The sequence below is a fragment of the Rhineura floridana genome, chromosome 1, assembly GCF_030035675.1.
Source record: "Rhineura floridana isolate rRhiFlo1 chromosome 1, rRhiFlo1.hap2, whole genome shotgun sequence".
NCBI lineage: Eukaryota > Metazoa > Chordata > Lepidosauria > Squamata > Rhineuridae > Rhineura > Rhineura floridana.
This window is the reverse complement of record NC_084480.1, coordinates 254,712,509-254,729,356: the sequence shown is the minus strand read 5'-3', so window position 1 is coordinate 254,729,356 and position 16,848 is coordinate 254,712,509. Positions and strand designations below refer to the sequence as shown.

General features: G+C 41.5%; 1 protein-coding gene across 3 annotated transcripts in view; it reads right to left on the bottom strand.

Moving 5' to 3' along the window:
• SPIDR (scaffold protein involved in DNA repair) overlaps positions 1-16,848 on the bottom strand; it is a 313,219-nt gene that overhangs the window by 91,137 nt on the left and 205,234 nt on the right. For all 3 annotated transcript variants that reach the window (XM_061598352.1, XM_061598345.1, XM_061598361.1), the window contains exons 9-10: positions 7,189-7,390; positions 4,195-4,466 (exon numbers count right to left, since the gene is read on the bottom strand). In XM_061598352.1, the coding sequence (XP_061454336.1) occupies positions 4,195-4,466; positions 7,189-7,390 (474 nt within the window). The remainder of the gene's footprint in view (positions 1-4,194; positions 4,467-7,188; positions 7,391-16,848) is intronic.

The window sequence follows — 16,848 nt, the reverse complement described above, 5'->3', positions numbered from 1 at the left end:
GTGATAACTCAGGCAAACTGGTACTGCAGTCTGGAACTTTAAGGTGCAACACTCAAGAAATGAACACACTAGTCACCAGAACAAAGTGTTTCCATTAGCCACACCTGGAAGGGAATTGGGTTGATCTGCCAATCAGTTGTGAAAACTCCTTGAAGCTGATTTTTTTTTAAAAGCACTCTAGCTGCTTCCACCAGGTTTTACAGGTAAAAGGGGCAGGGTTTGACTTTCGTCATGTGCCCCCATTTTCAGAAGAGAGAGGTAGAGACGCACTGGAACTGGCAGAACAGTGAGTGTGTTTCTATCTTCAGTCTACCAGCCTTTCAGTAGAAACAGAATGCTGGTGGGTTAGGTGCTGGCTTCTGCAAGACCTGGTTGAAGACCTCTGTCTGCTTAAAATGAGAGAGGTGGTGCAATGTGAACCTGGCTCAAAGACTCCTACCCATTATAAAAGATCAGCTGTTAATAAAATCACATAGCATATAGCTGTATCTCAGTATCCTGGTAATTCAAATTTGTAAAAGTGCACATGCTCATTCTTTAGATGCATAAAAAATAGTAAATTAAGTTGGGTCAGTTGAACATTTGCTTTCTATATTTCAATACTGAACATTTTATTAAGAATTCATTTTTGACAGGGGGAAGGTTGCATGGTATAAACAGTAGGAACAAATTTTAAAAAACAATTACCAGTTTTGACAGGTGTTATGCTCCTAAGTGGAGCAAAATGTATCATCAGCCTGCATATCTAGTCAAGATGCATCCACTGTACTGTTTTCCCCCCAGCACCTTTAAATGAAGTGTTATGAGTTTTAGGTCACTCAAAAGAGATCATCACTTCCCCACAGTCACCACTAATTAATATTTTTATCTACAGTTCTTTAGTGGACTCAACCTTCTTTTATCCTCCCTCAATTAAGGCTGGGGTCCGCTTTCTGGTCCTATATTCGATGTGGGGTTTTTTTTAATTTGGTGTCAGGAAAAGCTGCAGAAACTTGAAGCATTCAGGATCACTCCACAAAGAAAACAGATGTACAGAATTAAAAGAAAACTAGTCCAAGTTCAATTTTGATGAAATTCTCACCTATCCCTTCCCTGGATACATCCCTCTGTAGGTGGTGTTTAGGCCAAGTGCCCTGTGGTTGAGGGACCAATGCAGTACTTCCTGCACCACTGGCTAGAGGAAAAACATGCAGGCAATTTAAGGTGGAATACAAATCACCAGACTCTTTCTGGTTCTAGGAACTCCAAGAGGCAATCCTGTATCCCTACTAGTTACATCACTCCTAAATCTGCTGCACTGCCTCTGTCTGGGCAGCTTGTGGCTGAGGTGGGCACCATTTCACTTATCATACTTCACTGATAGGTGGCAAAGTGTGTAGAATGTGAGCTGTGAACCAGGAAGTCTCCAATCTCAATTTATTCACTCACTCTGGATAAGCGACTATTGTCTCAGCATTATGTCTGGAATGTTTTAAGGAATGCTTCACATATACGCATACATACACACACACACACACATATGAATATGAATAAATTATATATATATATATATATATATATACATACATATACATACATACATATATTAATTATTAGTTATGGCAAACTAAGCAGATACCAGATAAAACATTCATTCTTTGAGGAGAACATCAGTGAAAAATTCGGTATATAATGTGACCTGCACAAACAGTGCCCTGCTGGAGAGTCTTCTGAAAAATGAATATTTTCAGTCAAGTAGGAAGTAGGGTTTGGTGGAGATTTTTATTATTATTATTTCCCAAGGGAAGAAGCCTCATGTAAGCCTCTCTGGGCTTCTCAAAAGGAAGAGAGGGATTATAAGGAAAATAATAACACAAATAATTTGGGCTGGTATCCATGCTTTCAATATGTGAATTCCCATCCCCACTGTTCCTTTGAATGAAATTTCAAAATAGAATTTGATTATCATATTTTAATATGCCACGGGATTAATTTTCCTCAAATAACGAAGGAGAATAATGTAAAAACCCTTAAATAGCAATTAGACATCTTTATGAGGATACTATAAATGTGACTCCCTCATTTAAGAGACAATGACACATTTCTATCATATGAGTTCAATGAGAGACATTTAGGTTGTCTGCTTCCTGTTTATCTTGCACTTGAAAAAATGAATCCCAGAAGTATTAATGTTTTTAAAAATCTTATGTTCGTGAATGTTTTGTTTAGAAACATTTAGCTGAAAAAATGAATGGTATGTTGTAAACAGAATGGAAGTTGCCCACAAAAGAAAACTGTTTGACAGATGCTAACATCTGTGAACATGGATTTTCCACAAATATCCTTTCCCTCTCATCCGTCTTGAATTGCAATAAATACTAATTTAAAATAAGTCTTGTGTAACTTAGGCTTGGGTTTTCCTTAGGGTAAACACAACAAGTGACCTCAATTCCAATTTGCCTACCTTGAAACGTTAGCAATAGCATTGGACCCATTATCCTTACTCAGATAAAGATCTTGTGATAAATTTAATGGTGTTTGTGTTAAGATAATGTAAGTGAATACATAGAAGTTTAGCATGGAAAAGCAAAAATGGTAAAGGACCTTATGAATAATTCAGATCTTAATGAACTAAGACTGATGTAGTCTACTTAGCATTGCACAAGTGAAATGCTATATAGAAACTCATTAAAAGTTGTTGGAGAATGATTACTTCCAATGAAAGGATATATATTGCATAAGGCAAATTAAAAATGTATATATTCCTCATTACCTACATTTTTAGACCTCATCTAAGCAATTAAGCATTTCAAACATTAATTATTGGCAGACAGAGATGGGTGAGACACATTATATGGGATTTAAAGCAGGCTGCAACTTTTTGTTAATCCCTGCAAAACAACATGGGTGATTCTTATACCCACCAAGTTAAGCCAGAACACACACAACATCAGCGAAGAAGGCTTGGATTTCTCACGTACTTCTAAAGCATGTGTACACACATTTTGGCTGGGAGAGCTAACCATTATTTCTAGTAGCTGCAAAGCTCAGTTTTCTAATGTCTTACTCCACAGAAGAAAAGTGTATCCCTTCTTCATTGTGATTTTATGTATGAGTGCAGGACATGGAATAACGGGTTCAAGTTATAGGAAGCCAGATTTCAGCTGAACATTAGGAAAAACTTCCTAACTGTTAGAACAGTATGACAATGGAACCAATTACCTAAAGAGATGGTAGACTCTCCAAAACTGGAGGCAGCTGGAAAGCCATCTGTCAGGTATGCTTTAACTTGTCCTACACTGAGCAGGGGTTGGACTTTATGACCTTACATGATTATAACAACCCATCCAAGCCTTGGCACTCAACTCATCAGTCTAGCACTCTTTTGAAAGAGGCAATCTCTACATCTATATATTGCTGGTGGCATTTTAAAAATGTGTCTATCATGTGGCAGAATTTACTGGGAGTTTTCCCTCTTAGTCACCAGAATTAAATTTCTGATTGCCATGGAGACTGCATTTGTGAAACAAGTGCAAAACTGAGTCTACTGCCAGAGCTGGTGCTGGAGGGGGGATTGTCCCCCAAACAAGGAGATCACCCCCACGCCTAGCATGTTTTGCCCATCTGTGCCCCACTCCCCAGAATTTGTTTTTTCTGGTGCTGCCACTGTCCACTGCATGAACCTTTCCTGAAACATCTTAGGAAGATTTCCTCCTTTAACAGTCCCTAGGTCCAAGAGTAATCTTTACAAGTATTTTTTACTTCTATGCTGTGTCCCATCAATTGAAACAACAGAACACTTGATGAACTACTACTTCAGAAGAGGTAGAAAATCAAAAGCATATATATTTATAATCCACCTTTCACCACAATGTCAGGAGGGGGTACAATAAAATTCAATGTAAACCACAACAACAATATAATAAATAAATGAAGCACTTATAACAATAAATATAATCAACTATATTAAAGTGCAGACTGAATACTTCTATCCATCTGGGTTGACAATTAAATTACTCTATACTAGTCAAAATATATTTGGTGTGGTAAGACTGGGGCTGGAATTCATCTATCTGGTCTATCTCTGCAAGATGTTACGTAAGTGTTGTTATATGGTACCAGAATTAATAACTGCCATGACTATTTAAGGTGACTTAGATATCTATCTTCATAGTTCCAGGTTAAGAATCATACTAGGTCAATTCTATTACTCACCTAACATTTGGCAGGTCTGAATGTAACAATGGTGTAGCCGTTTTGGAAGTGTTTTTCTGAAGGTGACATCTTAAACTTTCTTTAGAAAGCAAATAATACACTCGTTGAACAACCACTTGGACCTGGATTCCTCTCCCTCCAGCTCTTCCTTGTGTCTCCACAACATCAAGAAGAGAGTCACTTAAGGAAGTAACTCCAAAGGGGGATAATTTGGACTCATTGTTGCTATGAATATGTGCAGTCTTCAAAGGCTTTATATTGATACAGGGAACCTGCAAAAAAAGTATAAACTGTGTCACTGTGCACATTACAGACATGCACACAGAAGCAAATCCCCCGAAAATGATTTTATTTGCCATAAATTCCCATTCTTCTAGAACACAGTGGGCAACCTGTGGCCCAGGGCCAACCTCATTTTATATATGCTCCCCCCAACATCTTCTGAAGCTACCCTATTCTTCCATCCTGTCAGAGCTCCTTCCTTCCTGTAAATTTCCTCCTTATTTTCCTGGCTTTTAAAAGTGTTTCCCCCTCCTCCCGTGTATTCTCAGAGCAATTGGACGGGCTGTATTTTATTTTAATACACACACACACATGTATATATAACATCATACCATGGCCTGCAAAAAAGACAAATAATTGGGTGTTAGAATAAATTAAACCAGAACTGTCACTAGAAGCTAAAATGATGAAACTGAGGTTATCATACTTTGGACACATAATGAGAAGACATGATTCATTAGAAAAGATAATAATGCTGGGGAAAACAGAAGGGAGTAGAAAAAGAGGAAGGCCAAACGAGGTGGATTGATTCCATAAAGGAAGCCACAGACCTGACCTTACAAGATCTGAACAGGGTGGTTCATGACAGATGCTCTTGTAGGTCGCTGATTCATAGGGTCGCCATAAGTCGTAGTCGACTTGAAGGCACATAACAACAACAATGGTCTGGAGAAACAAGCCCCTCCCAGCTTTCCAAGAACAAATTGGTAAGGGTCTGTCATATACCTACTGTATGTATACGCACACTGATATCAGAAAGGAATTATTTTCACTTCCTTTCCAGAGCAGTAATTGTATAGGACTGGTGTATTAAACAAAATCCTCTGTATGCTCATTTGTGAGTAACACCATCAACCATAGTGGGGATCACCTCTGCTCTGAGGAGACCCACATAGGATACTAATCTGAGGTAAATATGGTGAAGCAAGGCAATCTTTGCTCTGAGTAGACCTACATAGGATTCTGATCTAAGGTAGCCATGGTTAAGCACGGCGGTCTTTATTCTGGATTATTTAATCCAGAACACTTTTGGCTTCAGCTGTGGCCATCACAGGCTCTGGCTGTACCCATGACCAGCATTTACCGTCCCAACATATCACCCCAAGGGAATAAAATTGGGGGGGAGATTTACCCACTGCCATTTTAGGAGTTCAAAGGCAAAGACATCCAGTTTAATACCTCCTCCTGGTTGGTAGAGTCAGCCTTTGACCTCATTAGGGGGAGATGATCTCTGCTTTCCTAGACAACAACAGGCCAAGCAGAAGACACTCACCCCCATCAGGAACAAACATGGGAGCAGAGAAAGGCAGAATCATGGTCACAAAAAAATAAGGCTACAATCCTATTCACACACTAGGAAGCCAGCCCCATTGACCACAGTGGGTCTTACTTTTCAGTTAATATGCACATGATTGCACTGTGTGTAACAATCAACGGAACAAAACAAAAAGAACTCATAACATGGAGACAAGAAATCTGTCTGTTCCCCTTCCACTTCATCATGTATCTATAGGTGCAGAAAAGACTTATTGAAAAGTGAACAGACTACCCTCTGTCTATACTCTTAGAAGAACAGGATATATTGGTGAGTAAAAATCTCTTTTGTCTCTGGGAGAACAGGTGTGGAAAAGTAGTAATCTCCTTCGGCTATGTCTGACCCCCCCCCAATCCAAAAGCAGCACCTTTCAACAAAAAATCCACTTTATGATGCCTGGTGTAAGTGTGAAGAGACTCCCATGTTGCAGCCTGGCAAGATCTCAAGGAAGGTTAACTCCAAAATGCTAGTTCTTCTCAAGAGTAGCTGCCACTCTCACAAAACTAAGCAGTAATTCCAGGCTGTGTCATTTTCCCTATAGCCATAGCAAGACAAAACAACTGTATTCACCTAGACAAAAAGTATACATGGGTACCTTCCTACCTATGAAAGACATCACAGAATATTGCTAATATCAATTGTCCTTTTCCATAAAGAATTCAAGGGCTCTTTTGACATCCAGCTTGTGTCAGTCCTCCTTTTGCTGGGACAGATAGGGCTGGGGGGAAATTAGGCAACACCAATTCCTGAGATCTACTGAACTGATCTTCATTAGAATGAGTCCAAGTCTGGGCACATTATCCTTATAAAAAATACATAAATATGAATGGACAGTCTAAGAAGCTCAGAGATTCTCCCAGCAGAAGTGGTGGCTGTTAACAGAACTCTCTTAAAGGAAAGTTCATTTCAGGAAACCTTAACTAAAAAGCTCAAAGGGATTTATCAAATCCATAAGCACCCGGTTCAAGTTCTATATAGGAAAGGTGTGGACTAGTAGAGTACCCTCTTTTAGGAACTTTCACATATTACAAAAAGGTCTCTGCAGCTCAGTACTCCCTTCAGGACTACAACCAGTCTCCTCAAAATATTGTTGCATCCAACAACCCTTTCACTGTCTCTTATTTCCAAACAAGGTGAACATTAATCTGCTGAATATATGATAGCAATACTCAGTGCAGGAGTGAGGCTACAGCAAACTGTCACATCAGTTCAGTGTTTCAATATGTGAGAAAAAAACTTGCTTGTAAAATATTGATGTGAATGTTATTCCCTGGCAAACACTGAAGCATGCTCAAATAAAGGCTACAAAAAGGACATGGGCATTTTTGCATGCATTGTTTCCAAAACTCTGTTCATCAACTCACTACAAAGTGTTAAAATGTAAAATAAAACTTTACCTGATTAATTGCAGATGCTTGAGGCCAATTGTCTTTTACTGTGGAAAAACTGAATATCCAAGCCAAAGATATTTTTCTTTTAGTAAGCAATGGCTCTCGAAGATGTGGCCTATCCATCTCTGTTGGTTCTTTAACAACCTTTTGACTGAAATAAGTATTCATGATAACTGGAATGTTTTCATTAGGAAGAAGAACTTTTTGCCTGAAAAACAGATTCATGGTTATCTCATTTACTTCTTTATGAAAAGATAAAGCTGTAGAATAATAAGCAAACCTATAATCATGAATTATAATCTGCTTCAGAAGTATATGCAGATTACTTTCCTTTAAACTTTTTTTTTTTTTACTAACAATTTAATTTCAATACACAGTTCAAAAATGGTCATTAAAAACAATGATTTTTGTTGTAATGGCCAAACTAATGAATTACATTAGATTAAAAGAACAAAGACAGGATAATATTATGGTTGGTAATTGGATTAAGTTTATTGAGTATTGTAAGAAATATTGGTTACCACCAAACTTATATTATGGGTTCACAATGTTCTGTTAATCTAGTTCAGGATTGTCATAAAAGCATAAAAACAAAACAGGTTAGTTGTAAGCAGGTAATATACTATTATATTGTTTTAGTCTTTTTTAATCGCATTAATTAGAACTATTATATGATTTAGCCTCATGAATTTCGCATTTTAAGTTTCTGTAAAATCTGGTATGGTTTATCAGTATGATGTGTATAATGTGCTGTTGTATAATAATAATGACAACAACCACAACCCAATCCCATACTTGGCTATGCAAAGGCAGTACAACATAGCATAGGCACAGCCCTTGGGGCTCCCATTGAAGGCACAACAGAACCTCTCATTCTCCCATTTTGATGCTAGAAGATGGTTCTGCCTGCTTTGCAAAACAGGAAACAGCTCAGCTGCTTTGATACATGGGAGGAAGAGGTTATATTACTGTATATACTATCACAAGGAGCTTTTGAAGGGAGGGGTCATCACTGGCTCCCTGTGTCCCAAGTAAAGAATGTGGACAAGATCTGTGGGAATGTGGGATCCATCATTTTATGCTTGATCCTTGATTATGTCAGCCAGAGGGGTCTGGTCAAGCAGATCAGGAGTGGTAAATATCTCATTCCTCTCTGAAGGGTAGTAGAATTCCACCCAACCTTAAGATGGCTGCTGTAAGACCTTTAATGAATAAATCTTCTTTGGACCTCTACCAGTGGATAATTAGTAATCAGTTTCAACTTTGCAATTTTTGATCAAGGTATTTAAGTGTGTGGTGGTGTCTTAGCTCCAAAGAACTTTGGAAAAAGCAGATTATCTAGATCCATTTCATTCTGGCTTTAGGTCTAGTTTTGGGATACAGTTTTGCTATGGTCACCCTGGTAAACCATCTAAGCCAGTAACTAGATAGAAGTTTCATTCTACTGGATCTCTCAGTGGTTAATACGATTGACCCCAGGTACAATTCTGGGCTGCCTCTAAAGGATCAGCCTAGGAAGCAGCATTTTGCACTGGCTCTAGCCTTTCTCAAGGGTCAGTATCAGAAGGCAATGTTGGAGGGCTTGGTTATTGGTGTATGATGCCACTCAGGATTCAGTCTTATATCCTCTGTTGTTTAACATCTTTATGAAACCAGAAAAAGTGTCCAAAGATTTGGATACATTGTTATCAATATTCTCTGTTTCTCCTTTTCATCTAATACCAAGGAAGCTGCTGATGTCTTGAATTGTGCCTGGAAACAGCAATGCGTACCTTTGAAGAAAACTGAGTTGGTCTGATGGTTAGCGGGCACTTGCCCCTGAGATCATCATTACATCTATCCTACAACACAAGCACTGGTTACCAATTTGTTTCTAGGCACAATTCAAAGTGTTGGTGTTACCTCTAAAACCCTAAAGTTTGGTCCAAGATACCTGAGGAATTGCCTGCCCACTCTTTAAGATCAAATTGAGAAATTGTTCACCATGTTCCATCCATGGTGAAAGCATGTTTGGTTGGTGTAAGATTTAGGGGTTTCTCAGTGGCTGCACAAGGACTGTGGAACAGCTTACCCTATGAGGTTCAGATGGCCTCTTCTCTGATTTCACTGGCTTGTGAAGACATTTTTATTTTCACTGGCTTTTAGCTTACTAGGTTGACATGACATTATTGAAGACTGTGCTTGAGATTACATGGCTGTCTCATTATGTTTTCATTGTTGCTGTATTTTACTATTATGATTTTAGCAACAGAAAGCCACCTTGAATAATACATATGTATTAGAAAGGCAGAGTATAAATATAATAAATAATGAAAAGTTGCAGAGTGAGCTCCAGTGATGGGCTGCCAGGGCTCGCCAGTCTTGTGCTGGTACCTGGCCCCTTAAGCTTGCCCAAATCCTCACCAGCAGACAACACCCAGGCAGTGACTTCTGAGGAGACCTCATTTGGGCACTGCCTAGAGATTCCACCTGTGAGAGAAGAAGGGTGGGGCACTCTCCCTCAGCCGCCTGATGGCAGAGAAGCAGCCCAGCTGCTCGGGCTTAGAAGTGAGGGGATGCAGGGAAGATATAAAAGGCCTTAAAGAGAGGGAAGGAGGAGACACAGGGAAGACGCTGGGCAAATTTGGCTTCTGGTTAGTTTGGGGAAAGGTGGTCTTCGCTGGGGGAGACCTTCACCAGGCTGCCCTCCTAAGCCCTACTGGGTGTGGCCTGAGCAGGGATACTGGCAGCCCAGGCTTATCTAGCCCCCCTGAATCCTGGGGAGGCATAGGAGTCCCGTATGCCAAGGGCACTGAGGCCTAAGACTCCTGTTGGTGTTGAGGAAAAACTCTCCATTGGAACACTGAGGCAGCCGTAAGAAAAAGAAATTGGCTAAAGGATGTGGGGTTGGGAGGAACCAAGGCCCTCAGCAGGTAATGTGAAGTAACGTTTCTGTAATAAAGCCAGATCTGTAACTGAATTGATGTGAGTTGGTGCCTTTATTTTGAGCTCCTTACCAGATGGGCCCCATGGAAGGCACAGAAGAGGGCCCCTATGATGTGTCCTTTCCCCAGGGGTATGGGACAGCTCCTAACAACCAGCACAGTTTATAGCCTACCGTTGCCTTTTCCGTTTATTTTTTAGTGGCAAGCCATATTTAAGAAGTCAACCTCTGTCCCCCTTTTGTTTTGCACAAGATGACGAGATGTTAGGATGCAAGCCTAAGAAAACAGATGCTACACGTCTACTATCCTGACAGGAAGGCAGTAAGAAGTCATGCAATGTATGACAATTGTCCTTACCCATGAGGAAGAGTTAAGCTGGTGAGAGCCTGTATTACAGGTGGTAATTTTTTGCCTATTTGAATAACTATAAGACTCTAGTTGCCCAGACTGCTAAACAACAGGCATACAATGGGAAAACATGCACCAAAGTTTTCATGTATTTAACTAAGTGGTGCAGTAGTAGCAAAATAAAATAGGTTGAGACATTTCTTAGCTTTATTTAAGTTCTGTTATTGCACTTACTTTCCAGGGTTTTTTAATTAGTTCCTCCTATTAATTACTGAGGGTGTGTGGAAAATTGTGAAGTTCAGTCATACAGAAACAACCTGACTAAAACAAATTAGAGAATGATGGGAAAATAACTCCAGGTTTGCCTAACAGTGCACACTATTGTTTTTGGTTTTGTTGAAAACTTAATTAGCAGCTTATGAAGGGTGTGTGCAGAAAAGGGCCACTATTTTTCTATAAAATGCAATGGAAAATTATGGCAGCTGTTTGGATCTTTATTTTTTTAAGTAGGGGTCGTTTGCAATGTACATTAGAAAATAATTTTAAACCTAAGTGAAAGAGACAATCAACAAGAAGGGAGCTGCAACAAAATGTTGCAATGGACCCCCAGCCCCATCTGCTGGCCCCCTTGTTGATGCAAGAAGGCAGTCATAGAGCTACTGCTAAAGAAATCTTCCCACAGGTCCTGAGGACTGCTACAGACCAGTCACAAATACATCCTTCAAAGGCAAAGTTGTAGCCAAACAACTCTATTCACTGAATGGTACTGATTATCTGGATCCATTGTAATCTACTGTTGGGTACTGAAACGGTTCTGGTAGCACTAATGGATAACTTAATACAAATAAATATATATATTGTAAGTGTGATCTTGTTAATTCTCCTGGACCTTCCAGAGTCTTTTGACATCATGGTATCCTTCTGGATTGGCTGTCCAGAACGGGAAGTACCATACTCCAGCAGTTCTGTTCTTATCTGGATGGTTGTTCTAGAAGGTGGCACAGGCTGGCTCGTTCTCTGCCCTAAGGCAGTTGTGCTATGGTGTACTGCAGAGGTCTATTTTATTCCTCTTGCTATTTAACATCTGCTTGAAACTGCTAAATGAGTTCATCTAAGGATTTGAGGTGATCTGAAGCTTACTCTAAAGATGGAAGTACTGTTCATGGGTGGCTTGTCTGACCTTGGAGGTGGTGGTCAGCCAGTGCTGGAGAGGGGCTGTACTCCCTCTGAGAGATAATGCTTGCAGTCTGGAAATGCTCTTAAATCCAGCTTTGTCAGTGGGGTCCAGATGGCACCCATGGCATAAAGCACCTTTCATTAACTTGGGCTGGTACCTCAACTGTAACCCTCATTGGACAGAGATATTCTGGCCTCAGAAATCCATGATTTAAAATAACTTATCTGGAGTACTGCAAGGTATTATACATGGGGCTACCTTTGATGAGTATTCTCATAAACTGCATTTGGTTCAAAATGCTGCAGCTAGATGAGTAACTGAGACCGGGTGAAAGATCCGTCTTGCCACTTTTAACACAACTGCACTGACTCCTGGTCCATTCCTATGCACAATTCAAAGTACTGGTTTCTAAAACCCTAAATGGCTTAGAACCTATTTACTTAAAAGAATACCTATTCTAACATGAACCTGCTAGAGAATTAATATAGTTTTCCAGGATTTTCTTGAAATATCCCAACAATCAGAGGTGAAGTGGGTGATCACCAGAGGTAAGACCTTCTTGGTTGTGGTACCTTTTAATTTTGGTACCAGGTGAAGACATTTTATCCGCTTCGGCCTTTTAGATTTATTTTTAAGATGTTTTTACAATGGAATTTTAACTGCTCTGTTTTATTTTGTAGTATTTAAATTTTATTGTTTTATTTTTTAGTATTTTGTATGTGGTTTTGGAAATCTTATTAGCTAAAAAGTGGAGAAAAGTTTTTTTTTTTAATCTCTACTAGCCTCAGCTGAGAATGGCTGGCCATTTTACCAGACAATTACAGGGCACACAATCAAGCAATATTTTGACTGGGCACTTGGAAACAGTAAAACAATTTGGGGGTGGTAAGCAGCAAAGTGGGGCAGGTTATGATAAGGCAAGCCATGTAGCTGGGGTCAGAAGAGAAGGAATTTAGAATTACAGGAAGAGAGAACAGAACCTTTACCTTGCCAAGCCTTTTGTGTGGGAGGGCGCTGCCCTGTGGAACTCCCTACCAACTAAGGTTCGGCAGGAACCTTGCCTTCTTTCTTTCAGCCATCTCCTGAAAACTTAACTTTTCAAACAGGCCTTTTAATATGAATTGTCTTTTCCAACAAATGCAATATTTATGGATGCCTTTATTATTTTTAACAATGTTTTAATTGGTTTTTAATTCAATTCTTTTTGTATGTTGTATTTGTATGTTGTAATGCTGCCTTGGTATGCTTTTATGAAAAGTGTGGCTTATAAATATTTCAATAAATAAATTAAATAAACCAGGAGCTGTGGACTGGGGAGCATGAATTAGGCACTCATTCCTGTTTGTCAGCATATCAAGATCCAGTTCTTCCTGAGCAAACATTACCATATTGGTCTAAATATAAGCTGTCCCAAAATATAGGCCACAACTCTAAAATGAGATCTCCTTGAAAGGAAAAATATATACTGTAAATCCAGCACCATCCAGTACTTTTTATTATACAGCCATAAGAGTGGCTGTATACTATAGCCAGCATTGATTTTTTGCATTCCACAATGTTAAATTGAAAATACCCCCTTGCCATACTGCTGCTTCCCATAAGCTCATTTCTAAACAAAACTTTATAAAATTTATAATCCTGAACTCAGAAACGCTGGCTTAACAACCCTCTAAATTTTCATGGCAACACACAAAACAGACAGAGAGAATCGAGAGTTAAGTATAAAAAAGACAAAAAAATCCAGACCCCTTTGGGAGCTTTTGGGAGTTCTCATAATTTCTTGAAATTAATTAAAAATCAGCCATGTTAATTTAAGAAATTTAGCATTGGAGTCAATGATAAGCGTGGGCATGCTCAGTAAGAACCAATCAACCAAGGGCCCCAATCAACGTAGTGACGGGTAATGGGAGGTATGGTGTTAGGAGGAGAACAGGCCAGGTAAGGGGAACTCGTCTCAGACAAATTGTGTCTGTGCCTTGTTCCGGTTCTCCTCATATCCACAGGATTGTTGCCAGCTCTCGGATCTCCAAGTGCTGCTTTTGAATGCCAGGTCGGTACATAACAAAACCTCCCTTGTCCATGATTTAATTCTGGAGGAGGGTGCCGACCTGGCATGTATAACCGAGACCTGGGTGGCTGATCAGGGAGTTGCTCTTTCCCAGCTTTGTCCACCCGGGTATTTGGTTCAGCACTGTGGTAGATCTGAGGGCCGGGGAGGGGGGGTTGCTGTGGTCTATAGGAGTTCTTTCCCTCTCACCAGGCACCCTGTCCAGACGGCGACTGGTCTGGAATGTCTCCACCTTGTATTGGGCCAGGGAGACGGACTAGGAATACTGTTGGTGTACCATCCACCTTGCTACACAACAGCTTCCTTAGCTGAGCTGACAGAGGTAGTCTCGGAGGTGCTGTTGAGATCCCCTAGACTTTTGGTACTGGGGGATTTCAACGTCCATGCTGAGGCTGTCCTATCTGGCGCAGCTCAGGACTTCACTGCCTCCATGACAACAATGGGGCTGTCTCAATTTTCTACCGGCCCAACGCATGTGTCGGGACATACTCTTGATTTGATCTTCGCCACTGGACATGGAGATGGTGATCTGGTGGTGGGGTGTTTTTCATCTACCCCATTGTCATGGACAGATCACCGCTTGTTGAGATTTAGACTTACAGCAGCTCTTTCCCTCCGCAAGGGTGGAGGATCTATTAGGTTGATCCGCTCCCAGAGCCGGATGGATCCCGTAGGTTTTCAGAGGGCTCTGGGAGATTTTCCGGCTGATAGGACCGGTGCTCCTGTCAAGGCCCTGGTCGCACTGTGGAATACGGAAATGACCCGGGCTATTGACATGATCGCTCCCGCGCGCCCCCTCCGGTGTAGAGCTCATACAGCTCCGTGGTATACCCCGGAGTTGAGAGCGATGAAACATGAGAGGAGGAGGCTGGAGTGCAGATGGAGGAAAACTCCCAGTGGATACAATTATGCTTTGGTAAGTGCCACCAATAAGTTGTATACAAAAGCGGTAAGGACAGCAAAGAAGCTTTATTTTGCTGCCTCTATTAGATCATCTCTATGCCGCCCAGCGGAGCTTTTCAAAGTCGTGCGTGGGCTTTTACACTCTGGCCCCCACGATACTATGGAAACATCTGAAGCCCACTGCAACGAAATTGCTGGACACTTTCAAGATAAGATCGCATGTATCCGCAGGGATCTTGACTCTGATGTTGTGACAGATGAATCTATTGAAGTGTCCGGAGCACGGCCTTGTCCTTCTTTATTGGATGAGTTTCAGTTGGTGCAGCTTGAGGAAGTGGACAAGGTGCTTGGAATGGTTCGGGCAACCACGTCTGTTCTGGATCCTTGCCCATCTTGGCTAGTGAAAGCTAGCAGGGCTGGGACCACCGGTTGGGCCAAGGAAGTGGTTAATGCCTCCTTGAGGGAGGGAGTAATCTCCGGTAGCCTCAAGGAGGCAGTAGTGAGACCTCTTTTAAAAAAACCCTCCTTGGACCCAGATAATTTGAACAACTATAGACCAGTGGCGAATGTCCCTTTTTTGGGCAAGGTTTTGGAACAGGTGGTTGCCAGCCAGCTCCAGGCGCTCTTGGATGAAACCGATTATCTAGATCCGTTTCAATCCGGTTTTAGGCCCGGTTTTGGCACCGAAACAGCCTTGGTCGCCCTGTATGATGACCTTTGTCGGGAGAGGGACAGCGGGAGTGTGACTCTGTTGATTCTCCTTGATCTCTCAGCGGCGTTTGATACCATCGACCATGGTATCCTTCTGGGGAGACTCGCGGAGTTGGGTGTCGGGGGCACTGCTTGGCAGTGGTTCCGCTCCTATTTCGCGGATCGTCACCAGAAGGTAGTGCTTGGGGAACATCACTCGACACCATGGACTCTCCATTGTGGAGTCCCCCAAGGGTCGGTCTTGTCCCCCATGCTTTTCAACATCTACATGCAGCCGCTGGGTGCGGTCATCAGGAGTTTTGGAGTGCGTTGCCATCAATATGCTGATGACACGCAGCTCTATTTCTCCTTTTCATCTTCTTCAGGTGAGTCTGTTGATGTGCTGAACCGTTGCCTGACCGCAATAATGGACTGGATGAGAGCTAATAAACTGAGACTCAATCCAGACAAGACCGAGACACTGTTGGTGAGCGCCTTCTCTGCTCAGATGGTGGATGTTCACCCTGTTCTGGATGGGGTTACACTCCCCCTGAAAGAACAGGTACGTAGTTTGGGGGTTCTTTTCGACTCTTCCTTGTCTCTCGAGGCCCAAGTGGCCTCGGTAGCACGGAATGCATTTTACCATCTTCGTCTGGTAGCCCAACTACGCCCCTATCTGGACAGGGACGACCTCGCCTCCATTGTTCATGCTCTGGTAACTTCAAGATTAGATTACTGTAATGTGCTCTACGTAGGGCTGCCCTTGAAGACAGTTCGGAAGCTTCAGCTGGTGCAGAACGCGGCTGCCAGACTATTGACGAGGACCAGTCGGTCTTCGCATATAACACCTATTCTGGCGTGTCTGCACTGGCTTCCTATTTGCTTCCGGGCGAGATTCAAGGTGCTGGTTTTGACCTATAAAGCCTTACACGGCGTGGGACCTCAATACCTTGTGGAACGCCTCTCTCGCTACGAACCTACCCGTTCACTTCGTTCAGAATCTAAGGCCCTCCTCCGGGTACCAACCCATCGGGAAGCCCGGAGGGTGGTCACCAGATCTAGGGCCTTTTCTGTGGTGGCCCCTGAATTGTGGAATAGCCTCCCCGAAGAGGTACGCCTGGCGCCTACACTCCTATCTTTTCGGCGCCAGGTAAAGACCTTTTTATGCTCCCAGGCATTTTAATCTTTTAATCTTCTTAACCTTTCTAATCTTTTAATCTGTATTTTCTTTAATTTGTGCTGTATTTCGTTTTTGTCATGTTTTTTGTTGTTTGTTTGTATATGTTTTTGTGGTCTTTTATTATGATATATTGTATTTTACTTTGTTTGTTCACCGCCCTGAGAGCTATTTTTGCTAAGGGCGGTATATAAATCGAAATAATAAATAAATAAATAAATAAATAAACCAACTATCAGTGTTCTAAAAGCCAGACTCACTGCTGTTTAGCCTGGCTAATCAGGGGGCCACACCCACACCAGACCTTTATTTCACTTTAGACAGTCATGGTTTCGCCAAACAATCCTGGGAAGTGTAGTTTGTGAAGGGGGCTGAGAGT